This window comes from Mustela erminea, chromosome 2 (assembly GCF_009829155.1).
Source record: "Mustela erminea isolate mMusErm1 chromosome 2, mMusErm1.Pri, whole genome shotgun sequence".
Lineage (NCBI taxonomy): Eukaryota > Metazoa > Chordata > Mammalia > Carnivora > Mustelidae > Mustela > Mustela erminea.
Window position 1 is genome coordinate 157,503,506 of NC_045615.1, and position 20,667 is coordinate 157,524,172.

At 38.8% G+C, this 20,667-nt stretch overlaps 1 protein-coding gene across 1 annotated transcript; it reads left to right on the forward strand.

Moving 5' to 3' along the window:
• Nucleotides 1-6,125: 6,125 nt before the first annotated feature.
• Nucleotides 6,126-18,487, forward strand: AREG (amphiregulin). Its single transcript, XM_032334584.1, has 8 exons — nucleotides 6,126-6,198; nucleotides 8,138-8,208; nucleotides 8,624-8,741; nucleotides 9,773-10,021; nucleotides 12,610-12,811; nucleotides 13,521-13,676; nucleotides 16,192-16,303; nucleotides 18,249-18,487. The coding sequence occupies exons 2-7, from the start codon at nucleotides 8,176-8,178 to the stop codon at nucleotides 16,283-16,285; spliced, it is 852 nt and encodes a 283-aa protein (XP_032190475.1). The 5' UTR covers nucleotides 6,126-6,198; nucleotides 8,138-8,175; the 3' UTR covers nucleotides 16,286-16,303; nucleotides 18,249-18,487.
• Nucleotides 18,488-20,667: the final 2,180 nt, after the last annotated feature.

The following is a 20,667-nucleotide window of genomic DNA, read 5'->3' on the forward strand; positions in this document are numbered from 1 at the left end:
ATAAGAGATCAATTAAGATACCCAATCATAAAATTACATAAAATTACATCCTCTCAGTATCCAATCTGCAGCAAAATGTTGTTCCTTCAACTTTCCCCCAAATTACCTAACAGAAGCCCAAATCCTGTATGTCCATCTTCACACTTAATCTACAATATCTTCTACTGAGAAACCCACAGTTCCCCATGGTGCACATTCTTCCTCACTGCAACTTGTTCAGCTGTGGTCCTGGTGGTCTTTGGCTGGAGAACATCGACATAAAAGGGAGCATCATAACAAATACAAAAGAGTTTAATGATTTATGAATCATTTAGTATTGGGCTCAGCTATGTATATCAGAAAACCTAAAACAACAGTGGCTTAAAAAAGACAGGAGTTTTCTCTATTATGTAAAAGAAATTTGAAAGTAAGAAATATAGGGCTGATGTCAGGGATTTGGACTCTTTCTTTCTCTTCCACAATTCTAGCACATTCCGTCCAGAGACAGGGTTCACTAGGACTCCTGGAAATGCAGCCAAGGGTCCATAGTCCAGGCAACTGGAAAGCAGTAAAGGGAGAGGGATGATGGGAGTGGTTCCCAACTTCTTCAGTTCCCTTCAAGAAGCCTTCCAAGAAAGCCTACACATCACTTCTGCTTACAGCACGCCAGACCTCACCAGTGGAACTGAGTCACATGGCCAGCATTATCTTCAAGGAAACCTGGGAAATTCTATGTTTTAACTGGGCCCATCGTGAGTCTGAATAATATTGCTAGGGTTCCACTAAGGAAAACGATGAAAACAGATATTAACTAGAGTTTATGATGAAATTATTGGCATAGTAATTTGGATTGAAAAAATAGCTGTCTCTTTTCCTTTGGTGTCATTTGGGTTAGTTTATGGTGAGAAACAACTTTCATTACAAGCCACGTATTTACAGCACAAGTGACCTGATTCTGGAGGAAATTATGGTATGACAACATTATACGGTAGGAGATTACCAGACAGCTAATAAAGGAAAAGAAAAGAAAAGTGAGGTAAGGATCATTTCACATAGATTTTAGATGTTTAAGAACAAGAAATATTTGGTGGGCCTGAATGGCACAGCTTGGTTAAGTGTCCAACTCTTGGTTTCAGCTCAGGTTCCAGTCTCAGGGTTGTGAGATCGAGCCCCATGGGGGCCACAAAGTATTTAATTTATCCTACTTGGTAAGGGGAAGAACTGTACTAAAATCCAGTCATCTCAACCTCACATGCTAAAGCCTTAACCACCTCACTCTACCTTCTCCCACCGCGGGTGAAGGACAGCACAGACTTGAGGCAATTTACCGGGTATGAAAGGGGGAGGGGCTGGGAAGCACAAGGCCATGTGATCATTTTCTTTCACAAGTGACATCCTTTTTGGAAAAACTGATGTAATTGATTACAGAAATCATGTGAAATCAATTTTCTTAGGAAATCATCTTGCCTAGATTGGGGTTTTTTACTTAAAAATAAAATAGAAGAAATACGCAATCTTTGTATGCATATTAGGACTCCAGGTAAGCAACTATTTCTTCAACCAAAGACATCAACACTGTTAACATTTTACATATATTCTCTCAGAACGTTTCTATCCATGTATACCTTTATATACATATTCATATATAATATGTGCCTACATAGTTATAAATATAATATTGAGTTTCACACTGTACATACTGTTTTGTTAATGTTTTACCTTACCATATATTTACTCGCTTTTTTTAATTTAAATTTTTATTTTTTTTATTTTTTATAAACATATAATATAGAACCATATAAGAGCAAGTCTATGTTTTCAAAGACTCCATTATTTTTAAGAGTAAAACAAGAAAAGAAAAGAAAGTTTTATAAACATACATTATTAACATTTGTTATACCATAACAAACATTTGTTATACCATAATGTATGGTATACATTTTAAATGTTAATATTATATTATATTATTAACATTTGTTATACCATAATGTATGGTATACATTTTAAATGTTAATAATGTATGTTTATAAAACTTTCTTTTCTTGTTTTACTCTTAAAAATAATGGAGTCTTTAAAAACATAGACTTGCTCTTATATGGTTCTTTTTCCTCATGTACGTGGGTGCTTATGTGTGTGTTACACTTCAAACATCTATGAATGTGAAAATAAAGTTAGACGTTCAGATATTCCCAGGAAAATGCCATTGAAAGTAAGCATCTTGTGCAGATTGAAATATTGTTATAAGGAAAATAAAAATGAAGCGTATTTCATAAATTGGTATAGACATATTCTCAAATATCCAAATTGGGCAAGTGTGTTAACACAACATTTTGTAAAAGTTCTTACATCCTTCACTTTCAGACGGCTAAAATAACTTTTAAAAGTGCAAGCTGCATGACTTTTCCCAAAGACACAATTTTAGGCAAAATATATCTTTGAAGTTTTTATTTTTTCCTATTTCAATAAATGTAAGGATTTTTGTAAATACCATTTTTGAGATAGGATCACTTGACCACATTTATATTTCTTTAAAAAATTCTTTAAAAATGTTTTCTATGGTGGTAGTAGCACTCCCTCACCATTACGTCAGGATTAGCTCAGGCCAGTTGTACTGTCAAAAAGTCAAGTATTTCCATATAGTTCCACCTTAAGGTCATGTTTGAGAATCCCGAAGTCACCAAGCAGTTTGATATTAAAGGTATGTTGTTGGAATGTCTCAAGATAACAATCTTGAGACACGACCAAAACTAATGACTTCTGGAATTCCTATGGGAAGAAACAAAGCTAGGAGTGAAATTACCTCTCCATAGGGCAAAATTATTTGGGGGCACAAAAATATAGGTTTAAGACAAAAATATTGATTCCAGGGGTTCTTGGCTGGCTCAGTCGGAGAGCAGTCTTGATGCCAGGGTTGTGAGTTTGAGCTTCATGTGGGGTAGGGAGATTACTTAAGTAAATAAAACTAAAATATATATAAATATTGATTCCAGGAAGAATACTGAGGGACACACTTCATATTTATAAAATTTATAACTGTATTTTAAATTCATCTTTTTCTATGAGTTCTACATGTGTCTGTTCTTTTCCATATGAACTTACAATTTTCTGTTTTTTTAATCTGGCCATGTAATTTCAGCTCACACATGCAGAGAACTCTGGGAAGCATGGCTTCTGAAGGCCAGTTTCTCTGTGGCTTAACCTGTACAGGAATGGTTTATTCAACTAATTAGAATTTCTTCACCTGTGAAATTTAAAAGTGGCTATTCTTATTGAACTTGAAACAAAAGCTTATTGTGTTCATGGGAAAATAGGACAAAATCTATACATACTATAGCCCAGCTTTGCTAAAAATATAGGAACATTTAAAGAGACTATTTAAATTCATAAATGTATTCATAATGTATTCATAAGAATTCATTAACTATGGATCACTGATAATAGGATCATGTAATTCTTAGAGGTATGCATATGTTGTCAATTTTTAAGTAACAATAGGGCAATTAGGAATATTCAGCAGCTATGAAAATATTGAATGTACAATAACTCAAAGGATAAATTATAAAATAAAATATAAGAAAAATTTAAAAAGAAAGCATTAATAAATATTAAGCACATGTAAAAAATTTTTAGAAATAGCTAAAAAAATCAAGGATATAATTATTTAATGACTATAATTGGTAGTCCATAAAAATAATTTCATTGTACCCTACTTTGACCATCTGACTTCGATTTACTAATTTCTGAAATAAAAATGTGCCAAATATTGATCTAATTCATAAAGAATTAATAGAATACTAAAATTTCACATGCTTCCTGATTCAGTGTATGATGATTGCTGACATCCTGTTTTCTGATCTCACTCCATTCAGACGGGAGGTAGTTAGAGTTTACAAATAATTTGTTATAGATAGGATTCCATTTATGTGACAAATTGGTTTCTGAAAATAATATGCAAAGTGGATTTTTTCTTTTTCATATATTCAGATGTATTTTTATCACACTAGTTTCATATTTAAAGGACTTGTATTTGAATCAGTTTGTAACATGAGTTCCTCAGAGATAAATGTCTTCATTACACTTAGTCATATGCTTCCTGTTGAAATTCATTTCTCCATCCTTCACATTTTCAGCAAAATTTCCATATACATGAGCATGTAGTCCCACCAGTTTACAATCTCTCTGAATATACCTTGGCTTTTTTCACTTATGTATCCCCTAGTGGAGTAGTTCTTTCCTTCTTTCTTTTTTAAGATTTTATTTATTTATTTGACAGAGGGAGGGAGGGAGAGAGAGCATGGCAGGGAGGGGCAGAGGGAGAAGGAGAAGCAGGTTTCCCGCTGAGGGGCTCCATCACAGGACCTTGAGATCAAGACCTGAGCTGAAGGAAGATGCTGAACTGATTGAGCCACCCAGGCACCTCTAGAGTAGTTCTTAATCAGAGGTGCACATCAGAATTTTCTTGAATGTTCTCTTAAAAAGTATGCAGGCCTGGACCCCACACCAAACGTACTGAATCAAGAGAGGAGGATGGAGAATACCTTTAGAAAAAGTTCTCAGGTGATTCTAGAGAGCTAGAGAACTCTGGTCAGTAGGGCTTTGTGGGGGGCGGTCTGAGAAGTGACAAGTGGAATGAATTCTTTTTTTTTTTTTTTTTAAAGACTTTATTTATTTATTTGACAGAGATCACAAGTAGGCAGAGAGTGAGAGGGAGAGAAGCAGGCTCCCTGCTGAGCAGACAGCCCAATGCGGGGCTCAATCCCAGGACCCTAGGATCATGACCTGAGCTGAAGGAGAGGCTTTAACCCACTGAGCCACCCAGGTGCCCCATAAGTGGAATGAATTTTTGTGCAATGTCCTGAAGTCCTCCATATTTTTGAGGGTCCATTCAAGCATCCCACTTTCTCCTGGTCTATGCCAATATCTATCCTTCATTCCTACCTATACCTATCTCTGCTTTCCAGAGTCATTATTATGCAAAAAAGATAGCCCTCTCCATTTTATCCTGCCCTCTGTTTCCTCTAGAGAGAACACGTGAGCTACTTAAGTAAAAGGGCTACCTAGAATTTCCTTCTATTGTCTTCCTATACCACCCCAAGTCTTCTAGATCACATATTTTATTTGCTTTCTAGCACTTCATTACCTACAATTATTTTATGTATAGTGTCCTTGTTTATTATGTTTCTCCTAAATAGAATGCAAGGTCCTTAAAAACAAGGACATTACAACTTATTCAGAGTTTTATCCCCAGTGCCTAGAACATCTAGTTCTCAAAAATATATTTGATGAGTAAATGAACAGCCTAGAGGATTCATTTTTCACATGTATAAATGCAGTTAGTTGTATGAGACATTGACTTAGTTTCTATTGTGTCAAATTATCTGCTGCCTTCAGTCCGGTCTGCTACTTACTGCATTCTGCAAAAAGTATCATGTTAAGGTTTTAAAAGGCAAGTAATTTTACTAGTATGTCAAGGGATCCAACAATCAAATTCATGTAAGGCCTGTTTTTGAAGAAAGTAGAAATTACGTATCCTTTAGCATGGATAAATTCTAAGGTGAAAAACAGAAAATGATATCTAAATGGAGCTAGTGTATTTGTTAATATAGGGAATGTAATTTTAGGGTTTTAAGGTCTTAAGTTTAGGGTTTCATGCGTTGACTCATTAAAATGACCATGAAGTAATACTTACTCAGACCTGCCCTCTCTATAAAAACTCAAGATCAATTATACGAACAAACACATAGTTATTCTTTGGTTCTAGAGCACACCTTCTAGCAGAGTCAAAGTGAATTTGTTTTCACTGTACATATAAAATATTATCAGGATCCAGATACAAGGCATCAAAGTGAATGGCTGGCTAGGAGCATTTGCCCACAGGGCTGCCCTTAACCTATTAGTAGGTGTGGGAACCTCAATATTTCAAGATAAAGAAGAATAGCTTCTCTACTTGAATTTCTTGAAATTGTTCCTCCTTGTCTCAGCTAAGCATGCAGAATGTAAAGTATCTTATGTGGCATGGAGTTGGTTTCCTTCTCATGCACATATTCCAGAATGCTGTGAGTGACTCATAAAGGGGTGCTGCATTGTGATGTAATTATGGTGATGCCCCATGGTACCCCATGATGAACCATAAAATCTTCAAAATGCTTAGTGTTCATGTGAAGAAGGTACAAAGTCCATGGGCTTGAAAATACTGAGGGGGATTATTTCACTTGCTCTGTGAGTAGCTCCATTTATAAGAGTCCCTTGGTTCTTCGATCTGATTAATACAATGTAACTATCATAACGCCAAGCTTAATAATATGAGTTACCTTTTATTGGGCACTCCACATACGTTAGGTTTTGTGTTACTTGTTTATGTATCTTATTTCATTTGATCTGCTTAACAGAGGGTAGGTATCTTTTTATTTTCAGATGAGGAAGCTGAGTCTTTCAAATATTAATTGATTAAGTACATGGTGGAATTTGTATATGAAAACCCGACTGGTCTGAATGGAAAGCTCATATTATAATGCTGTGCTACATTGCACACTGACATAAATTGTCACCCTCTCCGTTTCCAATCGGAAAAAGACTTAAGCCATTTTGGTGTCAAGAGGTCACTTTCACTCCACTCAAAGGGAACCATTTCTGATGGCAGATGTACACAACTCGCCTTCCTCTCAATGAAGATGGGAAAGGAAAAAAAGGGAAAGGAAAAAACCAGAACAAACGCGAAGCCTGAGAGGAGAATGGCACAACAGCTCGACTCTAAACAAAATCTCCGCCGTCTTTTGAAATCTGCGTGTGAGCAAGGCTCTGATTCTGTCTGAATCACAATCTTCTCATCCAGCAAAAAAGATGATGATGCAGGTCTCTGCTTCACCCGGGGATGGGCACTGCCATCTTTCTAGTCTTATTGTCCATTCTGGGGCATACTTGGCCAGCAAGTATTCTTTCCACTTAAACTTTCTGCTGGAAAGGGCATGGCAGAGGACAAAATTATACCGCACCCTTGTTTTTCATGGAGCACTGAATCCTTCCTCGCATCTGATATAACGGAATTACTTTTCTATGTATCTTACCTATGCCGCATGCAGCTCTTGGAGATAAGGAAGTGGTCCTCATTTAATTTCTCTCTTTACCTGCATAAAACATAAAAGAGGTGGATCACACAAATATACTCTCGACAAACACTGAATGGGAGAGAAGGCAGGAGTCATGATTGTTCATTTCATCCTATTAAATGTACGGTATTATTTAACCTGTTCACTTTGATATGTCATTAAGAAGTAAGTAGCTTTTTTCCCAGAATTAGGATAGATGCACTGTGATCCACATTCCTAAAAAGGCTGTTTTACTGGAAGAATTCAGGAAGAGATACGTATCTTCAGGACAAGGAACCAGTTAGAGAAAGAGAACAATGCAATTTTTTTTTTTTTTTTCCTCCTCTTCAAGTCAAGAAAAATCCAGTTCTGGAGTTGGGTCTACATCAAAGTGAGTCAAATTGAGCAGCTCCCTCCCTCTTCATTTTAGCTTCTTTGAATGAATTGCCCTACCAGATTCAAACTGGGCCCGCAAAGCTAGACGTTTTATCTTGGGATTTGAGTTGCACAGGCTTGGGTACCAACTTCATTTAAATGCCAATACCTTCCTTAGGATCAAGTCTTGTTCTCCCAGAAGCTCTCTTTTTCAGAGATCAGTGTAGTCTAAATTCCTTAACAGAGCAAAGAGAGGTCAGAAGCCCTTGAATTTAAATCGTCTGCCTTCTGCCTTGACCAGCTAGGTCAAGTCTTCCTTGGAATATAGTGAAATGATACTTAACCAGCAAGGCTGCTGAGTGAGATGGTGCAGGTAATATTTTAGTGTATAGTTTGGCAACAATACATGGTCAGTAAATCCGAATTTTGATGAGGGCGCTGGGACACAATAAACGGAGGGGAAAGGATTTGAAATTCTGGCCACTTGCCAGTAGTGGGTAGAAAAGCGCCGGTGGTTGAGATAAGGCCCCATCATAAATAACCCAGGTCCTCATTAGGAGGCGCTCTCTCTAGTCAGTCCATGAACTGCATTATCCTTGTTCAAGACGTCGGGTTCTCATGCATTAAGTGACTCTTGGTCTTAAAGGACTTTTGCACCTTGATACGGAACTTTTCTAATGAACCCCGGTAACCGGTAGTTTTCAGATCAACCAAAGCGTACACGGAGGGTTTTCAGATGGCTGGAAAGAGCGGGACTTCGCGCGCTCAGGTAGGAGCCCGGCACTGGACGCCCACCGTGGACGCCGCGGCGGCCGTGCGCTCAGCGGGCAGCGAGGGTTTAACTTCCACTTCCTGCCGACGGCCCCCCGCGGCCCGGGGAGGTGGGGCTGCCCTCCGCGCGTGGTTTTGGGGTAGTAACCCCTCCCGGGGCGGCCTCCCGCCTCCACCCACGGCGGCGGCCGTGACGTCACGGACACGGCTGGGTCCCCGCCCGGCCTATAAAGCGGCAGGTGCGCGCCGCGCCTCCGGAATGCTCGCACACCTTGTGCCTGCGCCCGAGTCGGAGCCCAGAGACCCGGAGGCGAGCGCTCGGGGCTCCTCCGAGCTCCCCAGCCCGGCCGGGCCGCGAGCACCGCCGCACCGTCCCCCGCGGCCCCTCTCTCCCCCACCACCTCCTTTTCCAGCTGCGACTCCCGGCCGAGTTGCCCCAGAGACCGCGACGCCGCCGCGCCCAGGAACCAATGAGAGCCCCGCTGCCGCCGCCGGCGCCCGTGGTGCTGTCGCTCCTGCTGCTCGGCTCAGGTAAGGACATCCCGGCTCCGAGTCTCCCGCCGGCGCTTCTCCCACGGCGGGCAGCACCCTTCCCGGGAGAGGCGCCCGCGTAGCTCTGTCCCGTCCCGGAGCTCACTACCGGGGAGGGGGAGGAGAGCGCGCAGGTGTCTCTGACGTTCCAGGCCGGGAAGACGGTGCGGGACAGTCTCCGAAGTTTTGCTTTAGTCCAGCAGCAGGAGACCTCAGCGATCCTGGGGTCCGGATCCTTCCTTCTGCAGATAGAGAAACCGAGTTCAGGCAGGTGAAGTGACTTCCGCAGATCTTAAGAGTAGTTAAGTCCTGGACCCAGAGCGCTTGCCTCCTGCCTAAATTCTCCATCTCCTCCGTCTGGTGATTCTATCTTGACCTTCCTAGAGGGCCTCACGCACGACGTTCCAGGGAGAAGCCATAGCTCCACGCTGATGCTGTCTTAGTGAGACCTACAAGACAGAGCAGGGGCTTGCAGCTTGAGGCCCCAAATCTCACCCAGGCCCCAGTTTCTTCCCTATGTAGGAACAAGGATAATGAAATAGTGACAATGAGAGTCATTATTATCAAATATCATTTATATGGTTTTGCATTCCTATACGTGATCCTTTAAAAAATGTGAACACATGTTGAGAAAGTCTGATATTTCGATCCAGAGCCTGTCCATCCCAATGGGACATTCTGGCAAACACGAAGGCCCCTGGCATGTGAGGTGATGCGAATATCCAGACAATACCTGTTAAGTAATTAGAATAACGTGCCTATCTGGCAGTGTTATTTGATGTGAAAAGTAGCGTAGATCATCTGTGGAAAAGAAAGCCTTGATGAAAGCAGCTCTGTAAATTGGAACAGCTGAGTTTGCTTGTTGGCAAAATGTGAAGATGCTTTCATAAGTGACTCAATCCCAAACAATAGCACATGTGCAATAACTGCTTTGATATCAGAAGACAAACATTTCTCCTGAACACAGCTGCCTGGTGAGAAGGCCACTCGGCTTTACCTTTTCTTTTCTTCCGTTGTTCTTTCTCCCACAGCCCATTATGCTGCTGGATTGGATGTCAATGACACCTACTCTGGGAAAGGGGAACCATTTTCTGGGGACCACAGCGCTGACGGATTGGAAGTTACCCCGAGAAGTGGGATGTCCTCAGGAAGTGAGATTTCCCCTGTGAGTGAAACACCTTCTAGCAGGGAACTGTCCTCAGGGATCGACTATGACTATGCAGAAGAGTATGATAACGAACCGCAAATATCTAGCTATATCGTAGATGATTCAGTCCGAGGTGAGTGGAGGAGAAGGCCAAAACACAGCCTCTCAGATGTGTGTTTGCATGAGCAAAGCCAGTCCCCGCATCTTTGGGTGGTTTTCTTGTGTGTATGTCTGTTGCATACCCCGTGGCTAAGCTACAACCTGAGACCAAAGAGCTTTGTGTGGGCACATCTGATATGTCCAGAGCACTAACAAATGTTTTATGTCTATTAAGTCTACTTCACAAGTGGGGATTGTTATCATTTTACAGATGTGATAACTGAAGTGCAAGGTTGTTTTGCCCCAGGTTCCACAGCCAGCAAGCAGTTGAGCCAGAATGAGAACTCCAGTGTTGGACTCCGTATCCTCTGCTCTTTCCCACGGGACCACATGACCCCCACGCTGAGCGACGGGCCAGGCGTAGACATCGCCAGTCCTCAGCTCTAACATCCATTCCCCACCGCCATGCTTCTTGAAATACCTGCATTTTAAAACAAATAAGGGAACAGAAAGTAATGAGGAAAGGAGCAGTTGGACTTTAGCCTCTAAGTACCAGGTGCTGAGAAACTGGTGATTTTTAACCAAAATAACAGAAGCGGCAGCAGCAGAAGCAGCAATAATAGTACAACCTTCTGAAAATATTAAAGAAGGACAAATATGCATGGATTTCAAATGGCTAAAATCATTAACCCCAAATCCCATGTGTTAGTTAAATAATAGTGACCCTTAGTTTTATTCTTTCATGCTGTTATCTGATCTTTTAAAAAAAAAAAAAAAAAGCTTAAATTTACTTAAGGTGAAGAGGACCAAAGTAAGATATAAGTATTGCTCATTACCCTCCTATTACTTTGAAGTTTCAGGGATGATCAGGTCACTAGTAAATAGGCTCTAAATATCCTAGGAACATTCATTATGGAGGCAGGATGTAATGCCCCTTCTCTCCTGACCTAGTTTCCCTGACTTCTCCCCCTCTGGCTCCCAGACCTGAAGAAGGGACAGAAGGTGATAGCACAGGGACAGTGACAGGGTTGAGCAGCAGGTGAGAAAAGCTTCAGGAAGCATGCTACTTCATAGTCTTTGTTTAGTAACTTGTGCTTTTATGTAAGATGGGGAAGAGATCGGCTTATACTTCTTATTTTTGGAGAAAAGATTAGAAACTGTTCTCTTGAAGAGGTTTCAAGTTGTTAACATTTGAAAAGGCCAAATCAGTTGTTAGCGGTGAAATGGACTAGTGCATTGTGAAATAGTGAAACTAGTGGTTGAGCTCCTTGGAAAGGCTGCGGAGCCCAGGAGGTTGATGGGTATTATAGTTCTTCAGCGTAGTGACGATTTGTCTCTGTCTGCAATTTGTAATATATCTGATGATGTGCAGTAATATGCATTTAAAACATTTCTATTGAGGAACTGACTCTAACTCACGGTATTTTTTACCATCAAAGTTTCAATAGAAAAATTGTGTAACTGGTTAAACATTGCTTCTAATTTGACTATTATTAATGTTATAATAATCTGCTGAAATACTCATAATATTTATTTGTTGCTTCCTCAAGCACAGGGTTCTATCTTTGATACCCTTCCCTATGTTTCTAATATTTTCTATTTAATGGACCATTATGCAGGACCATTATGACTAATGGTATTATGATACTGTGGTATTTTCCTCTTTGCCCCGGACTCTGTTTACTAAATATTGCTTAGAGAAGGCTGTTCAGGTATTAGTATAACAAAATGCACACTCCAATGTGAAAACTCCTTCCTGTATTTGGCCTGTGGGTATACTATACCCTGCATAGTTATAACATGGAACTGGTGCTTCTGTAGATCTGGAGTTAAGAAGAGCGAATCTCTGAAGCATCACATACAAATATTTCCGATTCTTATTTTTCAAACAGATTGACCACAAAAATTAGCCCCATGGAACTAATTATAACCTATTGTCATCTGGGAGTTGGAGAAATTGATTAATTCTAATGTGTAATTCTCAGATTTTTCCCACTCTCAAGTAATACACAGTAATGCCCAATTATGGTAGTGATCACAAGACTGAAATGAGTAAGTAAAATCAACAAATCTACTATAGTCTCGGTTTAATCTGTGGCATTGACCTGTCCAAGAGAAAACATAGCGTGGGAATGACAGGCTTTGAAACCCCAGCACTGTCATATTCTAGCCGCGTGTCCTTGGACATGTTACTTGTCTTCACTCAACTCCAGTGTCTTCCATATCAGCTGTATAGCAATACATTCACCTGTGACCTGGCTTTAATCAGATTAATGCTAATTAACAAGAACTTAGCATGTATAAGAAATTCAAGAAATTTGTAAGATATTTCATGGATTTTTTTAGACAGGTAATAGTATTATCAATAATAATAAGAGTAGTACAAAAAAATTCAAAATACATTTCTAAGCTAATAAAATAACAAGGAGGCTCAGATGGTTAAGTGCCACACCATACAGATATTCTCTTTAACCAATTATTATATGTGAATTGTGTTGAATAATAAGAAAAGTATGGTCATTGTCCCCATGAGCTTTCACTGCTAAGACTTCTTTCTCTTACATTCCAAAACAATTTTCAAGATGAAGAGAGATTGTTGTCAATAAATCTTTTTTTTTTCAGTTGAACAGGTAGTTAAGCCCATGAAAAACAAAACAGAAAGTGAAAAGACTTCAGATAAACCCAAAAGAAAGAAAAAAGGAGGCAAAAGTGGAAAAAATAGAAGAAACCGAAAGAAGAAAAATCCGTGTGATGCAGAATTCCAAAATTTCTGTATTCATGGAGAATGTAAATACATAGAACACCTGGAAGCTGTAACATGCAAGTAAGTCTTCCTAAATTATATGGAAATCTGTATTTATAACACCACGTCTGAAACTCCTTAATGCAGAAAGCCATTTATTTTTCCCACATATAAACCAAGCGTCTGTAACATTTTTCTTAAAGGACCAGCTGAAAAATACTTTAGGCTTCCTTGATCAGGCTTATGTATGTACTTACAGAACCAATTAAAATGTAACCATTTAAAAATGTAAAAGCCATCGTTGGCTTGCACACTGTAAAAAACCTGGCAAATGGCCAGAATTGACCTATGGGCTATAGTTTGCTGATCCCTGGTATAAATATATTCATGATAACATATTTACAAACCATTTAAAAAAAAAAAGGCCTAAATGTACTCCTCACATAATCCTCCTTCCCCTCAAAGCCACTAACACATTAAATGATAGTGGAATGTATTAGCTGCATAACAAGTCACTGAACTCATCAGTTGGTCATAAAAGGAGCACAAAGAATGAAAAGGTGTGTCTTCTTGGAATATCACACCCAAACTAATCTCAACTTGTTCTTATACTAATAGATCTCTGGCTTGAGTGCATTGTGTCTCATGATTTTGAAATACAAATAGATGGCATGACCTTTTTTTTTGGAGTGTTACAACTAAATGCCTATTGATGACCTGGAAAGTAAACTTAAAATATATGGACCGTTTTCAGTTATTACTGTAGTTTTTGAATGTGGGCTGTTTACAGATGCCATCAGGATTACTTTGGCGAACGGTGCGGGGAAAAGTCCATGAAGACTCACAGCATGGTTGACAGTGATTTATCAAAAATCGCTTTAGCCTCCATCGCCGCCTTTGTGTCTGCGGTGAGCTTCACGGCCATTGCCGTCGTCATCACAATCCAGTAAGTCTTGCATAACCTACACATTCTCACTAAAATAATGCCAGGTTGATTTTTTTTTTCAATATTCCTATCCCAATGTCCTATATCCTATTTTAGATGACTTATTCTATCCGTGGCATGTGATCTTTGCTCATATCTTTATACTTCATTGACAAAGACCACAGATTCTGGTCAAAAATCATATTACTTTGGTCACCACGGAAACTTAATATGTAAGGCTGTTTTTCAAACACCCTATAGACCTTTTTTGAACTTAAAAATCGATGGCTTTCTTTCATGTCATATCTCCACTCATGGCTCCCTGCAAATCCCAGAGTGTTGGTACCGACTCTGAACACTTTTAAGCATAAGGAAACCTCCCAGAGGAGCCTAATTAAGGCCTGGTTCACAGCAGGTTGTTAGAGAGTCTGCTTTGGCACTAAAAAAAAAATAAATAAAAATAGTTAAATAAATCACAAAGAGCTTCAAACCAGTAGCCAAGAAAAGCTCTATCCTCTGCTTCTAGTAAAATGCAAAATTCTAAGTTAGATATCACAGCATGGTACTGATTTACCTAGAGCTTATGCCAGTTTTATAATTGTCAAAGGTGATATGGGAACTGAATTACTAAAACAAAACAAAACAAAACAAAACAAAATTTTCCTCCATATGGCATGGCGTAGGAAGCAGGGACAATTCCATTACTGTTCTACTCCTGCAGTATCTGTCCTGTCCTCACAATAACAGATCACCACACTTCACTTCATGACCAATGAATGTTAGAAGTAGACTGTTCCTGGTAGTAGGCACTGGTGGGTATGTCAGAATGGCATTGTCTGTCAAACAGAAGTCAGTGAATTAAGGAAGTTGGGGGAGGGTGTGAATGGCTCTGTAATGACTCATGTGCTACTCGAGCTTGGGAAAAGCAATAGACTCATTATTCTAATTTTAGGTCTTGGTAAATTACTTTAACAACTGGATTGTGTGCATGATCTACCACTCCTGCCATTCAGGAAACAAGGGGTTATCTTCTGCCATTGTTTACTATTATTTTAAATGCAGATCAGATAATGATAAAAAGGAACATTTAAAAAAAACTGTTTTATGATGCACATAGAGTTTGATGTGTGGTTTAAATTTGTTTTGCACACCCTGGAAATTATTTTGATCTGTTAATACCTCAAGCCAGATATGCAAATTCCTCAAGCCAGACGAATCATGATTGTTTGACATAGAAGGATAGAAGGAAAAAAATAGCCAGTTACAGAAGATGTTTTGAAATAATTATTCAAACTTGGGATCATTCAGGGTGAAATATTTAATTATCCTTCAGAAAGGCATGGAAAAACTTTTTGTCATGTTGGCACTCTTAAAACTAAGCAGTGACTTCTCTCCCTTTCTATCATATTCTTGTGTTTGACACATAAACAGCAGCCAAAGCTGCATTTTGCTGTCTTTTCCATAATTGGTTTTATTTCCCTCAAACATCATGACAAAGATCTTATGATTTTAGGAGTAATGTTTGGTAGACAGATTAGAGACCCATTAAAAATATAATTTCTTGTATGACACCCCAGACATTTTTAAATGATTGAATTTTACTAGAGAGTAACAATGAATAAAACCAAAAGGACATATTTATTATATATAGAAGTAAAGAAAACCCAACTTGTTTTATAAGCTTCTGTAAAAAATTCTGATCATTTAAATTAGTTGATAGAAATGTAAAGTCCTTTGTGATAAAACTATACCATCTTCTTCTTCCTCCAACTGTACATGCACCTGGGCTAAGGGTTGAGGAAAAAAGGAAAGAATGAGGTTTTGCCATTTGTAACAACATGAATGAACCTAGAGGGTATTGTGCTAAGGGAAATTAATCAGACAAAGAAAGAAACGTACCATATGATTTCACTTATATGTGGAATCTGAAAAACAAAACAAATGCATAAACAAAAAGCAGAAATAGACCCATAAATACACAGAACAAAATGATGGTTGTCAGAGGGCAGAGAGTGGGGGGATGGGCAAAATGGGTGAGGGGGAGTGGGAGATACAGGCTTCCAGTTATGGAATAGATAAGTCATGGGAATAAAAAGCACAGGATAGGGAATATAGTAATGATATTGTAATGGTGTTGTATGGTGACAGATGGTAGCTACCCTTGTGGTGAGTATAGTATGATGTATAGATTTATTGAATTGCTATAATATACACCTGAAACTAATGTAACATTGAGTATCAACTATAAAAACCCACACGTATAAATGTGTTCCATGCCTTCTGAAAGTTTGTGTCTCAAGGGGTATCTATTTAAATCTCAGTAATCTGGGAATATGTTTATATAAAGTCACCATGAACATCCTCTTAACAAGAATGGTAGTAATTTATAGCAAGGTGTAAGTTTTGATTTGGAATAGAACACAGTATAATGGCCTATCAGGACTCACAAAAAAGAATTCCCTGTACTTATGAAAACCCCAGTCAATATATAAATGAATAGAACTTTGATGACCGTGGAATATCTTGTTGTCTGAAGGCTTCGAAAACGATACTTCAGGGAATATGAAGGAGAAGTTGAAGAGCGAAAGAAACTTCGACAAGAAAATGGAAACGTGCAAGCCATAGCGTAACTGAAGATAATACTACAGGTTTGAGTTTTAAAAGATAACTATAGACGATATCTTACAATTTTGAAAAATATAGCATCTGTTATCTCATGTGAAGAAAGTAATAGTTCTTAATTATGAATACACTATGAACATCGGCTACACTGAAGTCTTAATCTTTGAGCATGAGATGGAGTTCAACAGAGAGAAAGGACTACTACAAAGGATGTAAAGATGAGGCAGACACAAACACTCTTCTCAGAGAAGTTAGCATTTAGTAGACAGAAAATAGTATAAGGAATCAGAATGCTAGGACAAGTAAAAAATATATGTCATATAAAAGGAATATGAGGAGTTTCCAGTGAAGGAGAGGAAGTCCTGTGGATCATGTGTAGGGAGCTGGAAAGGATGTCATATATAGAGTGGCACTGGAAGTGAGCCTCCAAGGACTGACAAGATTGGGACAGGCAGTTATGAAGGAAGAGGAAGATTAATACTGTAAAATGGGCTGGGTCACTTTAGAAACTTCAGACAAAGGGCTTAGTTCAAATGGGTGTTGAGGAGAGAAAGCTAGAATGAAGGTTGAGCTCACATGGTGGGGAGCCAAGTCAGGAACATGACTACAACTCTGAGGAAGTGGAGGGAGCAGGTTGAACATCCTTTTAAAGAAAGGAAGGGGGTGGGCGCCTGGATTGCTCAGTTGGTTAAGCATCTGACTCTCAATTTCCATCCACTCACGTCATGATCTCAGGGTTGTGAGATTGAGCCCCTCATTGGACTCCACACTGGGCATGGAGTCTGCTTAAAATTCTCTCTCTGCATCTTCTCCACCTCCAAAAAAAAGCAAAGTAGGAAGGAAGAAGGGGTAAAAATTTGAGAGATAGGTTGGGTAAGGGATATATTGTAGTTCTTATTTTTAAGGTGGTTTTTGTGGATTTTTTTGTTTTTTGTTTTTGTTTGTTTGTTTTTTGAAAAGAGGCAGAGCTGAGCATATTGTAGGGAAAAGTAAGGAGCTATGGAGAGGAATATTTTATTAATAACTAAAATGGACAGCTAATGAAGCAAACTTCCAGAGGAAAAGCAGACAACAAGATCAAGGACGCGTTTAAAGTTGGTCAGAAGGAGGAGGTCCATTTCCTTAGACATTCAGGAAAGATGTCCCATCAAGTCATTGATTCGCTACCTTCAGTGGGTTTAAGAATTGCTTGAGATGCTGGTTATGTATGTACATTCCTAAGCCAAACCCTAAATCTACTAAATCCACTATCTCCCTTTTTATAGAACACCACAGATGCTTGGAGAAACACCCCATTTAGCATTGGTTAAGTGCAAGTATTTCGTTCTGAGCCTGTTACAGAATTGGCTTAGTAACTCCTGAAATGGATAATTATTGATGCAATGCTGTGTTCAGTACTTAGTGCATCAACATTTATTATAATTTTGGCTTAATGTACTGAAGCTAAGACCACTGACATGAAGAAAGGTAGATTTTTGGTTATTTAGTGCAACTGAGATTTCTCAAAGAAGATCTGAGATGATTTTTGTAAAAGGAATATGCTGTGTTGGCACATAGTGGCTGCCATTAGCTGGTAGCTACTATTATTATGCCCTCAGTACTAATTATCCTAAATTAACTGTATATCACAAATACACCGAGCCATTTAATCTTTCTTTTTAATTATGTCCACTGCATAGATTTGGTTAGGAAAACTGCTTCCCATGTGTGTTGTTGTTTTTTATTAAGTGGAATTTGACAAACCAGGTTTCAGCGTAGGCAGCTCTCTACCTAAGTAGGCATCCAGCCAAAGCTGGTGTGAAAGATGGACTCAGGTCGAAGTGGTAGTTTATCTCTGAAAACCTTTTAGCATTTTTTAGAAGACATTCTAAATTGATAGAATTTCCGATTCCTGATTTTTTTTTATATTTTCTTAAAGCTATATTGAAATTAAGCTTTATCTCTAATATTTTTATTTTCCTTTTGACTAGGGTATTGGATCAGAGTCACTGCCAAGTTACAACCACGAGTGATGAGTTGGTTCCTCTTTTCGGTGGATCATAAAAAGCAGAACCTTTTTTGTTCTGTTGGTTTTAAACTTTCAGTTGTCGCTTTTTATGCTAAGTTCTTATTTCTGTACATAAAGTTGCATGGAGATAAAGTATTTTTTCAAGTTGTAAATAATTTATTTAATATTTAATGGAAGTGTATTTATTTTACAGCTTATTAAACTTTTTTAAGCAAAGAGATTGAGAGTTTGAATATTAGTTTTGAGATTTCAAGACTCTAGGGTATCTTTCTCCTAAAGCCTTGATGATCATTTTGAAAGAAGTTCCTACACCTTTTTTTCTGGTATTTATGTTGATCTTCAAAACTTATTTCTTTTCCTAGAAAACTCTTCATGGAAAATTATAAACTTGAGTAGTTCAGTCCTCCCACAAACACTAATATCTAAACCAGCCTTTCTTATTCCTTGTAGAACTTATTCCAAGTCCTCATAGTTTGAAAATTTCTAAAGTCAACATGTGGCACTGCCTCTCTGTCACAGTAGACACACATATTATGAAAGAGAGAAAATCCACTGCCCAGCATCATCACCACCACAAATAAGAAAAAGACAAGAATAAATTTGAAGATTACAAATATGGCATTTCAAAAGAACCAGGAAGTGTTTAGAGACTTCTTTCTCTAATATCATGACATGAATGTACAAAGCATCTAAAACCCACTCCTCCTTTTCCTCCCTTTGCTACTTTTTTTTTTTTACATGATTTTAACCAAATCCATGTGCATTTGTGCTGAGTGTTCTTTCAAGAATGTGAATTCCCTGGAATGACCCACTGTTTGGTTCCTAGCTGACCAACTAAGTTACCTGCATACAAAGCGAAACAAGCCAAGCTATATAATGTATGGGGAATATTTTTGAGGAAATTAGCCAATATTAAGTATAATTCCAGCAATCATCTCACTGAATTTCATAAATGAAAGGTGCTTTAAGGATCAAGAGTTCCATTTCTCTCTAGGATATCATTCTCCAATCCTTGTCTAGTGGTCATCAAACCAACCAATTACTAGTCTCACCTGCACATTATCACATGAGTTTAAGATGTCTAAATGCCCAGGCCTCCCTCCCAGAGCTTCCAATTTAAATGAACTGTTTGGGTCATTGGTATGTGGATTTTAAAAAGGTCTCCAGGTATTTCCTACATGCAGCCAGTATTGAGAACCTCTGATCCTGCTTGAACATCTTCAGTACACATTTTCCTCAACCTCATTCACTGAATAGTTATGGTGGATGATTCCAGTATAGTGCTGGGGATACAAGACAGAAAAGCCCTGACTTGGAGACATTTGCTACCCAGTTGGTGCAAGGTGGTATGTTTTGTCACTGCAGTGCAATCAGTAACTAGGTGAGGTGTGTACCAGGAACCCATGGGAGACCAGGGAGCTGTCACCTACCCTGGCCCGAATGAGTCAGGGAGGGCTTTCTAGGGAGATGCTAGCTGAGAAGATCCTTGAAGGATGAGTGGGAATTATGTGGAGATCATTACAAGGGCAAGCAAAATTACCAAGTCATCAAACAGTATGACCCAAAAGAAAAATACATAAAACAGCTCAGTATTACTGAAACAGGAAGTGTGAAGTCCACAGAGGCTGCAAAGGCAGCTGGAATGATGAGGACAGGGTCACATGGTGCCTTTAATATATACTGCAGGCCATGAGGAATCATTCCAGCCAGTTGGTCAAGGGTAGAAACATGATCAGATTTGCATTCCAATTAAGTTATAAGGCAACAATGTGGGGAAGGGGTTTGAGCCAAAGCCAAAGGTCAAGATTGGCTTGGAAACATTTGAATGAACACCTGAATCTGAGAATGTAAAGGAGGGAAAGAGAAACTCAACAGGTATCTGAAGGTTTGTAATAGATTAAAAATGTGAAAGCAAGGCTAACTTATAAAACAAGACTGTGGGTAATAAGACAGCAAGGGAACTGAAAAAAATCAATGATGACCTCCAAGTTCCTGGCTTTGGTGGCTAAGTGGATGGTGATACAATTTTAAATAGGTAATCTCTGTAAGTATATTGAATATTCTAGATAGGAAGCATTTTTTTTTATCCTTGACTGAAAAATAGTTCTTCTCTATTTTGTAAAGACATCCTTTCTAATTTGTATTGGATTTATGGGAAAATAAGGACCAGCCCAGCCAATTAGTCAACTGAATCAACCATAGTCCTCACTTCACAACTAAGATTGAGTATATGAGGAGAAAAATCTGCATGTGTGATAATGAGTTCAGCTTTGGATCTGTTGAATTGCAGATGCCAAGAGATATCTACTCAGCAGTTTGATATACAAACCTAAAGGTCAGTGAGTGGAAGAATTATATATTGGGAGTTCTCAAAATATGTAT

What these genes read in the sequence shown, in the direction of transcription:
- AREG (XM_032334584.1), top strand. Translation starts at nt 8,176, where the DNA reads ATGGCTGGAAAGAGCGGGACTTCGCGCGCTCAG. An exon ending in GCTCCTGCTGCTCGGCTCAG is followed by an intron (nt 8,742 to 9,772) that starts GTAAGGACATCC and finishes TTTCTCCCACAG; the next exon opens with CCCATTATGCTGCTGGATTG. An exon ending in GCCGTCGTCATCACAATCCA is followed by an intron (nt 13,677 to 16,191) that starts GTAAGTCTTGCA and finishes TGTTGTCTGAAG; the next exon opens with GCTTCGAAAACGATACTTCA.